The following is a 20,202-nucleotide window of genomic DNA, read 5'->3' as shown; positions in this document are numbered from 1 at the left end:
TTATCATTATTGTCAGTTATCATTATCATCATCACTGAGTATCATAATTATCTTTTCATCATTGTTATTAGCATTAGTGTTGTTGTTGCTGCGTTGTTTCCTCTCTTCCCTCGTGAAATGTGAGCCGCCAGTTCTGGTCCACAGAGATCGCGTCGCTATGGTATGAGTGCCATTTTTGACTCACTTATGTAAATAATGTGAGTCCATGTTTTAACCCCATGTTCGGTTGTCTGTCTGACACACACACACACACACACACACACACACACACACACACACACACTATGTGTTCACCACCCTACCGTGGTTGTCGTTTCCTGAATGTATGCCGAGTTTAAAAGTTCCAGCGGTGGGTTGCATGAGCGAACTTTGCACGGCAGCGCAATGTTTGCCCAAGTTATCGTTAAGAATGTTCCCAATTCCACAGTCAGATCCCATATACTTAGGAACATTCTTAACTCTAAGCAAGAGAATTTAGCGCTGCAGAAATCGTTCAATGCCACCATACCCAGGAATTTAGGACGCTGAAATAGGACCAGTTTTATTTCTGTAGTTTATACAGAGAGAACTTTATGTGTTTGCGCCCAGCATGTTCAAATGCAGGCGTGTGGCCTCAGCTGTAGACAACACAAACAGATGACGTTTCAACTTGTGTGTTCACGGCAAGACACAATCCCAGACGAGTCGAGAGTCATGACTGTGATGCAGAATTTCCGCAGTAACGGCGTTTTCTGCTACGATATCGCTTGGTATTTACTGCAATGACAAGTGAGTGGATTTTATTCAAAATATACCATTGAATGTGATTGGTTTAGGAAATGTTCGGGAACATTGAAGACACCGCACTTCCTCATTCAACATCAGCTTGTCAGTCGTCAAATTCGAAATGCTGCTGGTGCTGTTTTGTTAGCATCTTTATTTGTATTTTGATAATGATGTTATTATTTTTATTAGCTGCCAGTTCATTGTAGAATTCCTCAGAAAACGCATGTAAGAATATCTCCCAGTAACAAAAGAATCATTAAGAATGGTCGCTTTGTTGACATTTATTTCAAGAGTATTATTTTCGGTTTGATGTGATCCTGATGATGAGCATGACTGATGTGTGTTTTTGTTTTTTTTAGAATCACACTCGGATTCACCTCACCCTCAGACTCACACAAACAACACTGCTTGCAGGAGTGCATGTACTGGCACTAGCATGGTACTACGTTCGCAATGTACGCATTTGTTAAGCAGTCTAGCAAGTAGAAGTATGAAGAATTTAATTTTGAAAGGGAAAGGACAAGCAAATAAATCAGGTAAATGGATCAGTTCTTGAAACCAGCAGATCATAAAGGGAGAGGGGGAAAAGTTGAAGAAAAAAAAACTGTTTAATATAAAAAGGCAGAAGACAAAAAGCCAGGAGTGCTGATAATTTGCAAAGTGAACATTCCATCATACTGTTAGAATGTTAAGTACTGCACCCAGAAAACAGGTCTCTTGGCATTACAGACTGCATAATTTCAGTGCTGGATAGCACACATTCAGTTATTGAAGTTGTAACATTTACTAATGTTAAGATTCCTTTTGATGCACTGTGTTTTAAAAAAAAAAATCCTCTAAACAAACCAAAGATACACAGGAAACCTAACAAAATAGGTTTTTCAGACAAACAAAGCATGTTTGACAGTATTAACATTTCTTCCCCTGTATTCTTTCATTTCTAAGACAGAAAAGTTGTAAACTGGTTAATAACAGTGTAATATATACTCTGCATTTCTTCCTCTCCACTACTGACCTCACCAGACACCTTAAGTAACTGATTGTGATGCTAGAAATACACCATAACAGCACACACAACACAATGCATTTGTATCACAACACGTGGCTCTGTTGTATTCTGGATTTTCATGTTAAAAATGAAAGTTAAGATTTCAGTGTCAAGGTTTGGGGAATTTGGTTTTGACAGTCACAGCTGAAACCAGTGAAAGGTTTACAAGTGCTGAAGCTTGGCTGTCTTGTTGTGTAGCATTAAGCATCATTAACACATTTTAAATGCCTTGGTTGAGTGTGCTCACTCTGTGGCGCTTCAGCCTTGACAAGGGCATGTTCAAGTTTATATGTTGTTGTTTGTGTGTATGTGCGTGTGTGTGTGTGTATGTGTGTTCTCTCATGGTTCAGTTTAATGTCTTTTAAAGGTTTTACCAGCACATTGCTGAACTTATCACTTTATGTGTAGGTCAGGCATCTGCTCCAATCTTTTTTTCTTTTCTTTTTCTTTCTTTTTTTGAAGCAAAACCTGTGGTGAAGTGTGTGTGGATCAGTTGCACAGTATGGAACTGTCCCCAGTCCTTGAAATTGAAACTTTTAATTTTGAAGTGATATTACATTATAACTTTATAGTGGAGTGATGGCCTAGAGGTAACGCGTCCGCCTAGGAAGCGAGAGAATCTGAGCGCACTGGTTCGAATCACGGCTCAGCCGCCAATATTTTCTCCCCCTCCACTAGACCTCGAGTGGTGGTCTGGATGCTAGTCATTCGGATGAGATGATAAACCGCGGTCCTGTGTGCAGCATTCACTTAGCGCACATAAAAGAACCCACGGCAACAAAAGGGTTGTTCCTAGCAAAATTCTGTAGAAAAATCCACTTCGATAGGAAAAACAAATAAAACTGCATGCAGGAAAAAAAAATTTTAAATTGGTGGCATTGTAATGAAGTGACGCGCTCTCCCTGAGGAGAGCAGCCCGAATTTCACACAGAGAAATCTGTTGTGATAAAAAGAAATACAAATAACAAATAATGAAGTCTGCTGCTAGAGTCATTTTAGCTGTTCAAGAATTCTATGTATGTATGAGTGTGTGTATGAGTGTGTTGTGTTTTTTTGTTTTGTTTTTACTATAAGGAAATGACAGTTTACTCATTTGTAAATGTTTATCTTGATATGGCATGCATAGGAGTGCATTTTAAGTGATCAAATCTATTTAATTAAGATGTTTCATTGTTCATTTACCCATGGGTACTCTCAGCACACATTGACTGTCAACATATGAAAAATATAGTCTGCCTTTTTCTGTCAACAAAAAGAGAATAAACTGTTCTTTCATCTTGATTGAGTGTGTGTGTTGTAGCAGTGCTTCTGAAAACAGGCGCATAGCATGAGTGTGATTGAGAGTTTTGCATATTTGTGCATGACAGGTTGGTTTTTAAATTCTTATTCAAAATGGAACACACCATTGTTTGCCTTGTTTGCACATGTCACCATGTGAGTTCATGTACACATGTATGCATGTGTATACATGTGTGTGTTTATTTTGCAAAAACTACCATTCTATCAGCCTTATTAACCATCCGAGCAATGTCATGTTGAAGACCATTCTGGACAGACTGAAACCACAAGCAGAGAAGGTCATTGCAGAACAGGCAGAATTCAGACGAGGGTTCAACACAACAGAACAAATCTTCAACCTCAGGATACTGTGTGAGAGGTTCCTACACCAGCAAGACCTCTACCACGCCATGGATTTTATGAAGGCCTTCAACAAGGTGCAGCACACTGCCTTGTGGGCAACTATGAAGCTGGACAATAATGCCAATCTCATCAAGATGATACAGCATCTGCATGAAAAGGCCAGCAGCGCAGTCTACTTCATGGCAGCATTGGAAACTGGTTCAGAATAACTGTTGGAGTTAGACAAAGCTTCCTGGAGAGGATGACCGACATATTTGAACACCATGAAGGAACAGTCAGCATCATTGACAGGACAATTACCAACCTGCATTTTGCCAATGACATTGACAGACTGACAGGGAATAAAGAAGAGTTAATGAACTTGGTGGAATACCTTGACAAACATCTGCAGCTTATAGCATTGAGACCAGCGCAAAAAAGACGAAACTGATGACCAACAACTTTAACGGCATCAGCACTGATACCAGAATCAATGGTGAGAAACTGGAAACCATCCAAAGCAGTGTCTCAGAGCAATCATTTAGGATGAAGGATCCTAGCCAGAAATACTCTTCAGGATAGCTGAGACAATGACAGCGTTGACAAAACTGGGGCCCATCTGGAATGACAGCAACATCACGCTCAGCTCAAAGATCAGACTGATGTGCACCCTTATCATTTCCATATTTCTGTATGCTTATGAGACATGGACCTTGACAGCTGAATTAGAGAGTAAGAAACAGGCTAAAGTGATGAAATGCTGCCTGAAGATCCTTGGCATTACATACAGGGACCACATCACAAAGGATGATGTGCACAGAAGAGTCAAGAAAGCAATTAGGCCACATGATGATCTACTGACCACTGTAAAGAAAAGGAAATTGAAGTGGTATGGCCATGTCTCATGTTCATCAGGACTGGTCAAGACCTTCCTGCAGGGAACAGTGCAGGGTGCAAGGAGGGAGAGGCAGGCAGAGGAAGAGATGGGAAGACAACATCTCAGAGTGGACAGGTCTGACCCTGAATGAGACTGCAAGGGATGGTGGAGGCTGGCTGCCAAATGTGTGGTACCCCCATGGTCTATGAGACAATGGGACGGATAGATAGATGTTGCCTATGAAATATTAACTATCATGGATAATTATTTTGTGTTCAGATGACATTGGTGTTACTTTATTAATTCCCTGGTGAAAATTTTGCGGAATGGTCATTGTCATTTCCGAGGTTTATCTTCAAGATGCATGAATTGTGCCTCTTTTTTTCTTTTTCTTTTTTTCTTCTTTTTTTTCTTTCCTTTCTTCCTTTTTTTCTGTTTTTTTCTTTCTTTTTTTTTTTCTCTGTGTGTGTGTGTGTGCGTGTGTGTGTGTGTGTGTTACAGGATTTTGTATTGGTTGTATTTTCAGCCCTGATAAAGTGTGTGGTCAGCTGCACTACAACTGGCAATAAATAATGGTACTAATAATGATCAGAGAAGGGGGTCTGGGAGAAGACTGGCGCATGATTCCAGTGATTCCTGGCATGTCAGATGAAAGTCTGCTCTGCTGGGCCCTGTGCTGCTTGGCATGGCTGGGCAGGGTGAACTCCTAATGCTCAGCCCTGTTTCTTGTTATGCATTCTGTTTTAGATGTAAACAGTGATCCAGTTCTGGTTGTTTTATTCATTGTCTGTTCTATACGTGGTGATTTTGACATATACATTTTCACTATTTTCAGTACTCACACACATGCGCGCATGCTCTCACACACTCTCTCTCTCTCTCTCTCTCTCTCTCTCTCTCTCTCTCTCTCTCTCTCACATGCATGCACACGCGCGCGCGCGCGCACACACACACACACACACACACACACACACACACACACACAAATAAAGGGCACTGGGGCGGGGGGGAGAACAGATGGTAGTGACTAAACAGCTGATAAACTATACATGCATGTCTGTATTATGCTTGTGGGGCCCTGTCCATTTGCTTTGAAGGTAAATGCTGGCAGTGGTTCAAGACAGGTGAGAAAGGTTTGGTGACAGGGGCGTCATCTGTGATGCCCCAGCGATCCATCTTTTTTTTTGCCAAGGTACAGTTCTCATCCAGTGGTTGTTTGCTTTGTTGTAAAGTTCTTCTCCTAGTTCAAAAGTTCTTGGTGTTGATGGATGACTGACTGTGCATTGTATTACTCTTTTTTTGTCACAACAGATTTCTCTGTGTGAAATTCAGGCTGCTCTCCCCATGGAGAGCGCATCGCTACACTGTGAGCGCCACCCTTTTTTTTTTTCTTTTTTTTTTCCTGCCTGCAGTGTGTTTTTTTTGTGTTTTCCTATCAAAGTAGAATTTTGCCAGGGACAACCCTTTTGTTGTTATGGGTTCTTTTGCATGCGCTGAGTGCATGCTACACACGGGACCTCGGTTTATCATCTCATCCGAATGACTAGCATCCAGCCCACCACCCAAGGTCTAGTGGAGGGGGAGAAAATACTGGCGACTCTTCTGGGATTCGAACCAGTGCGCTGAGATTCTCTTGCTTCCTAGGCGGACACGTCACCTCTAGGCCATCACTCCACATGAGTTCAGAATGACTGTGGGTGTGAGAAGGTGATGATGTGGAATCCTCTTGCAGCTTCTGTATATGGACATGTTCATATGAGTGTGTGACAGTGTGTACAGCGCACATGTGAGTGTGTGTATGCATGTGTGTGTGTGTACGCACAAATTTTCTTGTTGGGCATTTCCATTTTTTTGTGGATTTTTCAGAATAAGACAGTTGTACACATTTGAGATGTGGTATGATGTGTGTGTGTGTGTGTGCCAGCCAAATATAGAGAATATATTTATAAGAGTATGGTTGGACAAAATCAGTTGTGGGAGAGGAGTGTGTTTTGGGAGGGGGTAGGGGGGGGGCGGGGAGGGGGGGGGAGGCAGGTATGCAGAGAGAGGAATTGGGTGGGTCACTGGGTGGGAAGTATTGGACAAAGACTGCATTTTGTTTTCCTCTGCTATTGATGTGCTTCTGTTTTTGTTTGGTTTTTTTATTGATAGATCATTATACAGATATGAAGGTTTGACAAGAGGATCTGCAATACTGATAATACTGGTTGCTGCATCATTTGTGTGTGTGTGTGTGTGTGTGTGCCAAGGCAGAGTGTCTGTGTGGCATTGCCCAGTGAGAGGATTCAACATATGTGTCTGGCGATGACAAGCCAGGTAATTGGGGGCCCCTGGCTTCTGTTGAAAACTTAACTACTACCTGCAGCCTGGGCTGGCTGGCTGAAATGTCATCCAGCCACTCCACCCCCCAACCCAACAGCCTAACCACCACCACCACCACCCTTCCTACTCCCTTCCCCACACCCACCCACCCCTTCTTCCTCCCAGCATCAGTCAGGTTTGTTGAGGGGCAGATACTGTCTTTTTCCCCTCAGTGTTATGTCTGTCTCTTGTCTGTCACAGAGGGTGATTCTGCCTGGTTCATGCCTTGTCTGTCTCCTGTGACTGGCAGCTGGTTCTGTCTGTGATCTGGGGTCTAATGCACCAATCGAACCTGACCGTAGGCAAGAGAGATTCTTGCGTTCTGATTTTGACAGGCTGTCGGGTTGCCTGTCTTCCTTGTCCTGCTCTCTGTCTCTGTCTGTTCATCTCTATGTCTCTCTGTCTCTGTCTCTGTCTGTCTGTCTGTCTCTCTCTCTCTCTCTCTCTCTCTCTCTCTCTCTCTCATAGAGGCACATCACACACATACTTACACATATGTTGCAACCCCCACACCCCCCTTTATTCCCAACATGTGCACACACATGCATGCACATAACTCTTTCACACATGCTCAAGCATGCTAACATCTACACAAACACAATACACACATCCCCCATTCCCCTTGCCCTTCTCACACACACACACACACACACACACACACACACACGTGCGCGCACACACACACACACACACATGTGCGAACACACACACACATGTGCACGCGCACACACACACATGTGCGCGCACACACACACACATGTGCGAACACACACACATGCACACATGTGTGCTTACACACACACACACACACACACACACACACACACACACACACACACACACAGATGTACACAAGCGGCAGACACAAAAGAGCACACACATTAAATTATCCGCCAAACCAAGGCAGAGGAATGTGGGCTATGCAGCAGTTATGATTCCGTGCAAACTGCATAGTTAGGGGGTCCTGCTGTACTGCTCCACCTCTTTGGGGTTTTTCCTCCCTTTTTCTTCATGCTGTCCGTCTACACAAACACAATGCACACGTGCCCCTTCCCCTTGCCCTTCTCACACACACACATGCACACGCACACACACACATGCACACGTGTGCTTACACACACACACACACACACACACACACACACAATCAGATGCACACAAGCGGCAGACACAAAAGAGCACACACATTAAATTATCTGCCAAACCAAGGCAGAGGAATGTGGGCTATGCAGCAGTTATGATTCCGTGCAAACTGCATAGTTAGGGGGTCCTGCTGCACTGCTCCACCTCTTTGGGGTTTTTCCTCCCTTTTTCTTCATGCTGTCCGTCTACACAAACACAATACACACGTGCCCCTTCCCCTTGCCCTTCTCACACACACACACACACACATGCACACATGTGTGATTACACACACACACACACACACACACACACACACACACACACACACACACACAATCAGATGTACACAAGCGGCAGACACAAAAGAGCACACACATTAAATTATCCGCCAAACCAAGGCAGAGGAATGTGGACTATGCAGCAGTTATGATTCCGTGCAAACTGCATAGTTAGGGAGTCCTGCTGTACTGCTCCACCTCTTTGGGGTTTTTCCTCCCTTTTTCTTCATGCTGTCCACTTTGGGGTTATTACCCAAATTTCTCTTGTTGTAGTGTTATGACCTGTCAAACCTCGAACTATTCAACGAAATTATATGACTGTATTTTTCATGTGTGTATGTGTGAATTTTTTTTCTTCAGAAGGGGTTTTGTTGCTATGATCTTTTTTTTTTTTTTTTTTTTTTTTTTTTTTACACAAAGGATGGTGGTTAGAATTTGGATGTGGATGTATTCTATTGCCATGAGAGTAGTTGGTAAAGCCAGAATTTTGGTTGGTTTGTATTTGTGAAACATTTCCAGCAGCTGTTTCAGAAATGATGTGTTTAACTGTAGATTCTCCCGTTTTGGAACATTTTGTTTGCCAAGACCCAGATCTGAAAATGATAGGAGGTGGGAGAAATGATTTGTATCCTCAGTGTTTCTGTGTTGAATACGCCGCCTGCCCGGATGAAGGTTTGATGCCACTATTGTTAACACAAGTGAGCAATTCTCCAGACTGTATCATCTCCTTAGAACTGAATTAATTTTTTGTTTGACGACAGTTTTGAATGGATTTTGTTCTTAATAAGTAAGAAGAGTTCATTTCATTCTTGTCATAAGATATATGTTCATATAAATATATTTGATATATGTATCTGTACATGTATTTTATTTACATCCCAAGGAACATGTGCATGAAATGACCTCATTATTGTTCCAGTGTGCACAGTCTCATGGCGGCACTGTTTCTCCTTTGTTGCAGAGACTTTCCCTTGCCTGTGCACTCATTTGTGGGTTGTGTTGGTCTGACTGTGGTCAGCTATGGGTTGCACATACTCGGACGTCCCCAGTGACGCGGGGGACGGCTTCACTTTTCGTGTGTACAATGTAGACAGCCAGGGGGTGAAGCTGAACCCGGGCAAAATCAAGGTGGCGGCCTCCCACCTTATCCTGTACCAGGTGGGTGTGGTGCTCACAGGCACTAGGGCAGAAAGAAGTAGATTGAACACAACTTCAGTGCGTGCGCCCTCTGACATTTTCATAATACACATGCACACGCATGCTCAGGTGCACACACAGGGAAACACAGTCAAATCTTAACCCCCACACCCCAAAAAATGGTGTTAATAAAAGATAGAAATGAGACAAAGTAAGGAAAGGTATGATTTCAAGACTTTCTTCTAACTGGCAAGTGTACAAGCTGGTGTATCGCCAGCTATCAGTCATTCAAAGTGAACAGGGAAACATGAGGCAGAGCCTTCATGGCTTACAAGTAATTCCTGCTGAACAATAAAACTGAAAGTGCTAGGGGTAGGGGGATGGTTGGCAGGAAACAGTACTTATGAATATTGATCCAAATCATAGTTTTGTTGACCATCTGAAACTCTGTGTGTTCAACAGAAATTTGCGTGCTTGAAACAGAACATTTACATTTTGAGCAGCCCTGAATGATTGGTATTTGATTGTTTTGTGATATAGATATGTCAAAGTTTCAGATTTTCTCTGTCTTTTTCACTGCTCTCCAGCTTCAGTAATAACAAAAATGCCAGACGCATATTCGAGCATGATAAACACAATAATCACACTGGACAAGTCCAGTTCTTTCAGCAAAATTATGAAAGGCGAATCGGATGCCTTCCCCCATTTCCAACATTTCGATCATCGTCATCATCTCTGTTACTCAAATCAGAGTGACCTGAAATGTTCACATTACTGAAGTCACTGGACTGTAATATTCAAGCCTGTTGGAACCTCTCTTAGCACAGTATCTTTGGCATGAATGCCAAAACAGGTGGTCACTCATTGTCAAAATTTGTGAAAATGTGCATTTGTCTTCAAAAACTACAAGTGTTTCTCTCCAAGTAATTGTAGAAGTATACCACGAACTCAAACTGAAATAAGACAAATTCTTCCAACATACATGCATAGTGCAAGTTCAGTTTGATTGTTGAACCCACCAGGGATTCTTTGTTGCTGTTTTTGTTTGTTGTTTTCTAGTTGGCAGTGGTGGTGGTAAATTCATATTTCAGCACATGTTTATCAACAAACATATACCATCATCGAAGACACTTCTGTTGAAAATGTATAGTTTGATATAGCTCTTCCACTCCAGAAATTCAGGAATGACCAAGTCACACTTTTCCCTTTTTGGGTTTTCATCTGTATGGTAATTACTATGGTAAATTGTGTAAGAAACACATATGAGCCATAAGTCAAAAAGGTTTTACCTCTTTTGTTAATCATGTGCAATTGGAGTCATTAGCTCATTATTTAGGACATGACATATTAGTATACATTTTCCCCATGAATATTTGAAAATGGAAACGCATGGGTCTGAAGGGCTAAATGATACATTTTCTAATATTTTACACAAGGACAACATAAGAAATTCATCATTTCATGCTTGCAGTTTTATCATCTAAGATTTGAGTCATACTTCAAGCGTTGAGACATCCAGTGTGAAATTTAGTTGTGTATAATTTATGTGAGGTGCCCCAGGTGTTACCTTTCATATATTTACCCTAAATGTTACTTTTACATTTATATCCTTTTCTTTTATATCCTCATCTAATGTTCTTATCCTTTCCTTAAATATTTGATGTTCTTGCCTCAAATGTTACTTTCGTTTCAGTACCCAAACAAATGCTACTTGATATCCATGTTACTTTTATATATATACTCTTTTTTAACTCGTTTTTTGGGGTTTTTTAAGTGTATTCATTGATTCCATTTTTGTGTATGTTCATAGAGTCATACATTGAATGTCAGAATTTGCTTTAACTGATTCATTGGTGCATCAGTTCACCTTCACACTCCTTTCCAAATAATGTTTGACTGTAAGTGCATGCTGGTATGGCTTTGTATTAGTATACACTCATTTCCAAATAATGTTTGACTTTGTGTGCATGCATACCAGATCCTATATATACGCTCATTTCCAAATAATGTTTGACTTTTGACTGCATGGCGCTGTATACACTCATTTCGAAATAATGTTTGACTTAAACAAGTTTCAGTGCATGCCTGCCTGGCACTAGTTACACTTATTTCCAAATAATGTTTGACTGAGTGCATACATGCCTGGCGCTATATACACTCATTTCCAAATAATGGTTAACTTTGAGTGCATGCCTGCCTGGTGCTGTATATTACTATATGCTCATTTCCAAATATCAATCAATCAATCAAATCAAAAACACTTTATTAATCCACATGGAAATTAAGTTGTGCAATCACAGGCTCATTGTAAACACTGGCATAAAATCATGCGCAACATAAGAAGAGATTAAAACTAGTCAAATAAGAATTCCCAATAGCTGACGATATACTAACCCCCCCACTCCCCACACACACATACTCATGTTAAGACAATAGGGTATTGCACAACAATATTAACAAATGAAAACATCCAACAACAAAAAAGGGCATAAGATTACTAAAAATGACATGCGCGCACGCACGCACACACACCCACACACACACACACACATGCACACACACACACACACACACACACACACACACACACACACACACACGTTAAGACCATAAGGTATTGTACAACAATACATAAATAAAAACATCAAGGGAATAAATCGTATATATAAGTAAAATGCACACACACACACCCACACACACACACACACACACACACACACACGCACACACACACACTCACACACACACAAACAACGTATGCATGCACATAACATATGTCACGCCAATAAGATTAGAACATTAACATTAAGATACATGAAATCCAAGTAAAATAAGAAAATATTTAAAAATCACTTCCGATCACACACACACACAAATGCTTGCTTGCCCGTGCTCACCCGCTCAGTCCCACATGCACGCATAATGTCTGCTCCCATACACTCGTCTGCTGGTGAAGTTCAGGTGTTGCTGTGGCGAGGGGGCTTGGGGGGTGGGAGGGTTCACTTAGTGTATTGGATGTTTTGATTGTGTGCGCGAATGGCTGTAGGAATAAATGAATTAATGTATCGAGATGTTCTTGCGCGTGGAGCTCTAAACCTACCACTTATGTCTGACCTTCTGCTATTAATGTCATCATGTAGTGGGTGTCTTACGTCGGTCAAAATTGTTATTAGTCTGTCAGTCAGTTTTCTATTGTGCATGTCGCTAAAGGTGTCTTGTCTTATACCCACCACCCCACCCGCTTTCCTAATGACTTTTTCCAACCTGTCTTTGTCATGTTTGGTCAGGTTTCCCCCCCAGCACACGGCTCCGTATGTTAAAACACTACAGACAACAGATGTGTAAAACATTTGGAGCATCTGCTTGCATACATTAAAAGATTTCATTTTTCTAAGACAGTACATGCGACTGTTGCTCTTTTTAATGAGTGCAGTTGAGTTTTCATTCCAAGACAGCTTATTGTCGATTATCACACCGAGATATTTGTATGAGTCTACTTGTTCGACCACTTCATTTTTTGTGATGATTTTACTTAAAGTTGATTTCTTTTTTCTGAAGTCGATTACAAGCTCTTTGGTTTTGCCAACATTCAGCTCAAGGAAATTTTCTTCACACCAGTTCACAAACCTGTCAATTTCTCCTGTCAAATAATATTTGACTTTGAGTGCATTGTGCTGTATACACCTTTTCCAAATAATGTTTGGCTTTGAGTGCATACCTGTCTGGTGCTGTTTACACTCATTTTCAAAATACGAAATTTGACCCTGGTCGAGTGCATGTTGTTGTATACATTTACTTCCAAATAATGTTTGATTTTTAGTGCATACCTGCCTCGTGCTGTATGCACTCATTTCCAAATAATGTTTGACTTTGAGTGCATGCCTGCCTGGCACTGCATGCACTCATTTCCCAATATTGATTTTGAGTGCACACTTGCCTGGCACTCTATACACTCATGTCCAAATAATGTTTGACTTTTAGTGCATGACTGCCTGGCACTGTATACACTCATTTCCAAATGTTCGATTGCATACCTGCCTGGTGCTGTATGCACTCACTTCCAAATTAAGTTTGATTTTGAGTGCATGCTTGTCTGGAACTGTACACTCTCATTTCCAAATAATAAATGATGTCTGCCTGGCACCATTCTTTCTGAGCAGAAAGGGAAGGAAGCTATCCGCTGGCCCCTGCGGTGTCTGCGGCGCTATGGCTTTGATGCGGAGCTGTTCTCGTTTGAGTGCGGTCGGCGATGCCAGACGGGGCCGGGCATCTACGCCTTCAAGTGCCGGCACGCAGAGGACCTGTTCATCCTGGTGCAGGAGAGCATTCAGCGGGCAGGGGAGGAGGACCAGCTTCGCACCGCTGTCAGCAATGGGGGCAGCGGCAGCAGTGCCGGCTCGCATGCCATGCTGTCATCCCACAGCGCCCACCCTCCTGCCCCTGGCAGCCACCCCCTGGCTTTCACCCAGCCCCAGCATGAGTTTGCGGCGGTGGGAGGTGGTTCGAGCCTGGGGAACAGCCTGCAGATGAGGCGGTTGAACCGGTCCTCACCGGAGCATCAGTATATCAATGGTACCATCCCGGCTGTGGTGGACAGCCCGCAGTACGTCAACACAGGCCTGCGGTCGGGGGCGTTCCCCATCGAGGAGTCTTCCCCGCTGATTGACTTCATGAACCATCCGGGTCAGCATCGTGGGGCGGGCGGTGTGGGCGGTGGTGCCCGTGCCCAGGTGAACTATGCGGTGATTCTGCCCTCATCTATGGAGAACCTTCTGGACGAGGAGGGGCAGGGTGCAGTCACTAACTTCCCTCCGGATGATGTCTCCCACCTCTCCCTGCCACCTTCCTCATCAGATTTGCCCACCATCACCACCGATGGGGGAACGGCTCTCAACCCCGATGACATCACCCTCCTTCACACTGGGGCAGGGGATTCTGATGTATTCTTGCCCGACTCTGAGGAGACCGGCAGCGCCTTTCCCAACTACATTAACATCGGCGGTGCCAATGAGTCGTCTCCTCCCATCATCTGTTACGATGAAGTGGGCACGGCCACTGACGGTGGCGGTGACAACGACGGCAGAGGGGTGAAGGAGTGTGGTGGTGGTGGGGGTTTGGCAGTGCCAGAGGCCCCAGCAGTGGGGGGCTTCACATCCAACTACGCCAACCTGACCATCCACAGCAGCGGGGGGGCCGGCAGTGGGGGGGCGCAGGGTGGGGGTGGAGGACTGAAGCCCCGTCACCATCAGAACCAGCAGCAGCAGCACACCTCCCACTACCTGGAGCTGGACCTGAACCCAGCCCCACTGTCATCAGATGGCGCAGGGGGGGCATCTGGGGGTGGTGGTGCGGGCGTGGCCAGCCAGTCGCCCACCTCCCCCACCAGCAACGCCTCCTCATCTATGCCCGAGTCGTCCTCCAGCTACGCCAAGATTGACTTCAACAAGACGGAGGCACTGTCCCACTCCTCAAGGGCTGGCACCAACGGGGAGGATGAGCCAGGCGCCCGCAAGACGCGCCACAACAGCACCATCGGCATGTGAGGAACAGTGGTGGTGGTGGTGAAACCCCCATTCCCAAATGTCCACCCACCTATCTTCTTCGACTGAGCACCCACAAGATGTGCCACAACAGCACAGTCAGCATATGAGGAGTGGTGGTGATGTTTGATACCCCCATCCCCAAGTTTCCACCCACCTGTCTTCTTCGACTGAGCACCCCGCAAGATGTGCCACAACAGCACCATCGGCATGTGAGGAACTGGTGGTGGTGAAACCCCCATTCCCAAATTTCCACCCACCTATCTTCTTTGACTGAGCACCCGCAAGACGCACCACAACAGCACCGTAAGTATGTGAGGAGTGGGCCGCCAGTTGTGATGGGGGTGGTGATTGCAATAACCCCACCCACTGGCTTCCTCTCACCGTCTTCATTGACCACATGGAAAGGGACGCACCACAACAGCATTATTGACATGAGATGAGCTGGTCGCCAGTGGTGGTGGTGTTGGTGCCCCCATCCCCAAATTTCCACCTGCCCATTTTCTTTGATCGTACACCCACAAGACGCGTCACAACAGTACAGTTGGCATGTGTGAGGAGCGAGCCACCAGTTGTAGTGGTGGTGTCTCCATCCCCAGGCTTTCCACACACCCGTTTCCTTTGACCACACAGAAAGGGGTGTGGTGGTGTCCTTCTTTGGTACCATGTCTGTTTGCCCTGTCGTGTCTGCTGCCTGTGGGAGCAGGGGATGTGCAGCACACCTGTGCAATAATAAACAGGCATTGTGTGTTTATGTGTGTGTGTGTGTGTACCAGCAGTTGTGAAGTTCACAGTGGTGGTGGTGTGTATTACCTGTTCATGTGTATATGTTATCCAGTCAAGATGTGAAGGGGGTGGTAGCCAAGGTGACAGTACACACACACATTGTTTTTGAAGAAGTGTTTGTGGGGGTTGTGAAACCTGGCACAGTTATTAATGTCCGGAGTTATGCTGAAGTGTTGTGAGACTCCCTGAAGAAAGAACACAGTTCACAGTGAGAGGTGTACATATGTATACAATGTACATTTTTGCCTACAAAAACAAATAGACTGGCTGCAACTGCAGGCTGTGATGCTAACTGCCCATGCTGATCAACTAATGCTTGGTTCAGTCAGTGCATAAAACAGGGCATGGCCTCATGCATAGCATAGTGAGCCCCATTCACACATTACTACGGAAAGTGACCCTGGCACAGATTTTGATTGTTGGCCTTGCTGTTGTTGGTACTTGGTATAGTTGTCACAGCAGCATGGCTTTTTTGTTGTTGTTGTTGTTGTTGTTTTTTGTCTGTAAAGTGTAATTTAAACTGTGCGGCATCATTTATGCTGCCCTTGAGAAGTGCTGAAATGACTTTCCCAAATCTCTCACACAGTCATTGGTTTGAAAAAGTCTCAGCTGTTTTGTGTCGTCATTCCTTGGCCTACATTTTTTGTCAGTGCCAGTGACACAGACATGGCTTTCGTACTTGAAACAAACACAGCAAGGGAAGTTCAGGAAAACTGAGAAAAGAAGGAACAAAAAAGAACTTTGGGGGAGGCGTGCCCTTTAGAAAATGAGGGAAAAGTAATCCTCTTGACCGTATCCCATAAACATTTTTTTTAAATTCTGTTATGAAAAATATGTTAGGCTTGAGGGAAAAAATAATGCCAAGACAAATAACAGGTGTCAAATATATTAGATCACTGGATTTCTTTTACATATGTTTGGGACTGGTCAGGTGATACATTCTTTCAGTGTGGACCAACAGCAAAGTGAGAGCAGTATGACCAGTGGCTTCTCCACTACAGTGGGCATTCATTTACAGCTTAGTCTTGTATGAAGGACCATGACTCTCAAACTAGGAGGCATCATTGCATTGGCTCTTAGTGCTGCTGCCTCGGGGGCAAGGTGGCATTTGGGGATCATCCCAAAGAAGGCTGTCCTAAAGCCCTTTTGGCCAAGAGAGTGGAAGTAATTTGGTTAAGACACTCTCCACTATAATCAAATTCTAGCCCAGATAGTTGGGACAGTAGTTAACTCCTCTGCTGTTCTGATGGCCATGGTTGGACATGACTATCATACATAAAAATGTCCTCCGTACAAATCTTGCAGTGCCTGATAGATTCAGGGTGGAGATTTTTTTTTTTTTTTTTCAAAAAGAGTCTCCCAGGTCAACATATGTGCAGACCTGTCAGTGCCTTAGTCTCCTTTGTGTTTTACAGATGAATATATTATCTATTATAACAAGAAGATGAAACACGCATGTTAGAGATCCTGGAATCCGTGCCTGCTTTCATTGAGACATGGAAACACACAGCCAGCCAGCCCTTGAGCTTAGCCACCACAGCAGTGGGGTAAAAGGTCATACACATGTATGCATCATGTAAAGAAGCTTCATTCATTCATTCATTATGCCCATCGCTCCTGGTGGAGCATAGGCCATCGACGACCCCTCGCCATCGCACTCTGTTCTGGGTTGTTCTGGCCATTCCAGTCCAGTTGGTCCCTTGCTGCTTCATAAGTCTTCAGGACGGAGACCCTTCCTTGCCCAGGTGAATGTTTTGGCTCTTTGTCGTCGATGCTTCTGTAACTGGTCTTTTATACTGGCAGGGTAGTTAACCCTACACAAACCCCTTTATCCTCTGGGCGAGGTGGTCCTGCCTTAGTCGCCTCTTACGACATGCATGGCAGGGCAGTGGGTCTATTCTATCAGCGCCCAACCCACAGGGCAAAAGGTCATGCACATGTATGCATCATGTAAAGAAGTTTGCATGCAAAAAAAAAGATGGTGTGGAAGTGGCAGCCAAGGAACACAGAAGAATGGGCAGAAAAGTTCAGAAGAATGGGTAGAAAAGTGTTTTTCTTGGAGAGAATGCACAGCAAAATGAAGATCATACAACAGTACTTTGATGTTGCTGACAGGATGTGTAACTGATGACTTTATTTAGAATGTAAATTCTTTTATTTAGATTTAATTAAAAAGTAGTTTCATTTGCTTGCAACACTTTGTTTGGGTTTGTTTTTGGTGTTTTTTTTTAACTCCAGATATAGTTTCTTATCTCACAGTAGTTTTAACACTGTAGTTGCTGGAAAATGTATAGCACAATATTTTCATGCTTTGAAGTCAAGACTGTGTAGTGTTGTTAACAACAACAGCTACAGTTTTGCTGTGTCGTGGAACTAATAACAACTGTTCAGCCAAGGTTAAATTTAAAGGTACCACAGCCTTTTTCGGCTTTTGGTGGCAGTGAATGCAGTAGATAGGCACAGGAAGGCGGGGCCCAATGCTTTCCTATCCTTCTGCCATTTTAACTTTCCCCATTTGGAGTCGGGTATTTGTATTTGTATTTCTTTTTATCACAACAGATTTCTCTGTGTGAAATTCGGGCTGCTCTCCCCAGGGAGAGCGCATCGCTACACTACAGCGCCACCAATTTTTTTGTATTTTTTCCTGCGTGCAGTTTTATTTGTTTTTCCTGTCGAAGTGGATTTTTCTACAGAATTTTGCCAGGAATAACCCTTTTGTTGCCGTGGGTTCTTTTACATGTGCTAAGTGCATGCTGCACACGGGACCTTAGTTTATCGTCTCATCCAAATGACTAGCGTCCAGACCACCACTCAAGGTGTAGTGGAGGGGGAGAAAATATCAGCGGCTGAGCCGTGACTCAAACCATCGCGCTCAGATTCTCTCACTTGCTAGGCGGACGCGTTACCTCTAGGTCATCACTCCTGGGTGGAGTGAGGAACATCACAGGGACTGGAACCCTGATCACTGATCAACACTGGATCAGAAGTCAAACAAGACCTGTTGCCATTGCACCTCATAACAACTGCACTATAAATAAAAAGGTATAATGCATGACAATTCTTCCCTTGTGATTTTTGTCCCTATTAACAGTCTATTCAAGATCAGGTTTTGGAAGTTAAAAAAATATTTTTTTTAGAATTAGTGTAAATTTTTATAAAATAATGATAGATAAAAGGTTGAGTTGTAGTTGCACACTCAGATTTATTTTAACACTTGTTAGATTTCAGTGAGATAGAAAATGCAAGATCTGTCTTGTGGCACAAGGAGAGAAATACTGTTGGCATGTCATGATCATTTAGTAATGATAAAGATATATTGTACTTATATCACGCAAACTCCTCGCATGATAATGGGCTCTTAGCACCTCACATGAAACATTTACTAGAACTTTGATTTTAGCATAATTGCATAACTGATTTTTTTGTTTGTTTTTGCTGTTGGTTGATTTTTTTTTTTTTTTTTTTTTTCTCTCATTCAATGTTTTGTTCAAAACACAAAGTTGCCAAAACTGTATTTTTCTGTAGATACATGAAGTTAGTCACAGAACTGTATGTTGGTCATCAGCAGGTGAATGCCAGCTTGGCTCAACTCTCCGTGTGTGTGTGTGTGTGCGCGCACGCACGCGCACAAATGAGAGAGCCAGAGACAGATCTTGCTGTAATTTACTCAGCAATCAGTTCAAGGACAAGTATTTTATATTAATAACAATATAAGTGAAGAATCCAGTATTACATGGTTTACAAACAGCGAAATTCCAGTAGACCACTGGCTTGTTGCCTATGTTCATTGCTGTCTGCAGCTTGTTTTCCTTGTGGCTGAAAGTGCCGACACGACTCTGTGCATAAATCTGAAGGCTAGCACTGACCAGTGTGAGCATGCGCATGTGAGTGGACATGCACAGGTTCACTGAAGGTGGCTGATTTTTTTTATTTTTCCATCTTATTTTGTTCCAGTCGTTCACCTCTACGTTATCTTTCATTTTTATTATATTTCAGTGGGTTTACTTATTGGTTTATTCTACTCGTTTATTTTAGTTCATTATAATTTGTTTTATTTCAATAAACGAACTTTGGTGTGGCTCTCAAGACCTTACCAGCATGTTGGGTTTGCGTGTAGGCCAGGCATGCTTTTTTTCTTTTTCTTTAAAGCAGATGTGGTGTGGTGTAAATTAATATAATTATATAGATCAGTCCACACACTTTGACAACTCTGAAAATGAAACTGAAAACATGCTGACACAATGATGTGTGAGAAAGCCATCACAAGGGCAGGCATTTTAGGATTATTGGTGTATGCTTTTTAAAAAAAAAAAAATTCCACTTTTTTTTTTCTCTCAAGCCAGTCAAGGCCTGACGAAGAACATTGGGTTACGCTGCTGGTCAGGCATCTGCTTGGCAGATGTGGTGTAGCGTATATGGATTTGTCTGAACGCAGTGACGCCTCCTTGAGCTACTGAAACTGAAAACTGAAACTCATAGATCGTTGAATACAGGCACCATGCAATGAATAGTCACGTTTGAAGAGAAGGGAATGGCAGAGCAGCAACAGCAGATGATGTGTGTCAACATTGCTTTGAGAGATAGTTTTCAAAATCTATGGAGACATGCTCTAGAGGCGAGTAGTAAATGTTTGTTTTATCGAAATTTCCAAAGTGGATTTGGTAG

At 43.3% G+C, this 20,202-nt stretch overlaps 1 protein-coding gene across 1 annotated transcript; it reads left to right on the top strand.

Annotated features, from left to right (window-relative positions):
• The first annotated feature begins 641 nt into the window (after positions 1 to 641).
• On the top strand, positions 642 to 15,244 carry LOC143283210 (uncharacterized). The gene is made up of 3 exons (XM_076589386.1): positions 642 to 768; positions 9,036 to 9,232; positions 13,372 to 15,244. Exons 2-3 carry the CDS (start codon positions 9,095 to 9,097, stop codon positions 14,752 to 14,754), a joined length of 1,521 nt encoding a protein of 506 aa, XP_076445501.1. The 5' UTR covers positions 642 to 768; positions 9,036 to 9,094; the 3' UTR covers positions 14,755 to 15,244.
• The last annotated feature ends 4,958 nt before the right edge of the window (positions 15,245 to 20,202 follow it).

This window comes from Babylonia areolata, chromosome 6 (genome assembly GCF_041734735.1).
Source record: "Babylonia areolata isolate BAREFJ2019XMU chromosome 6, ASM4173473v1, whole genome shotgun sequence".
In the NCBI taxonomy this organism is placed as follows: Eukaryota; Metazoa; Mollusca; class Gastropoda; order Neogastropoda; family Buccinidae; genus Babylonia; species Babylonia areolata.
The sequence above is the reverse complement of the archived record's forward strand: the minus strand, read 5'-3'. Positions and strand labels throughout refer to the sequence as shown.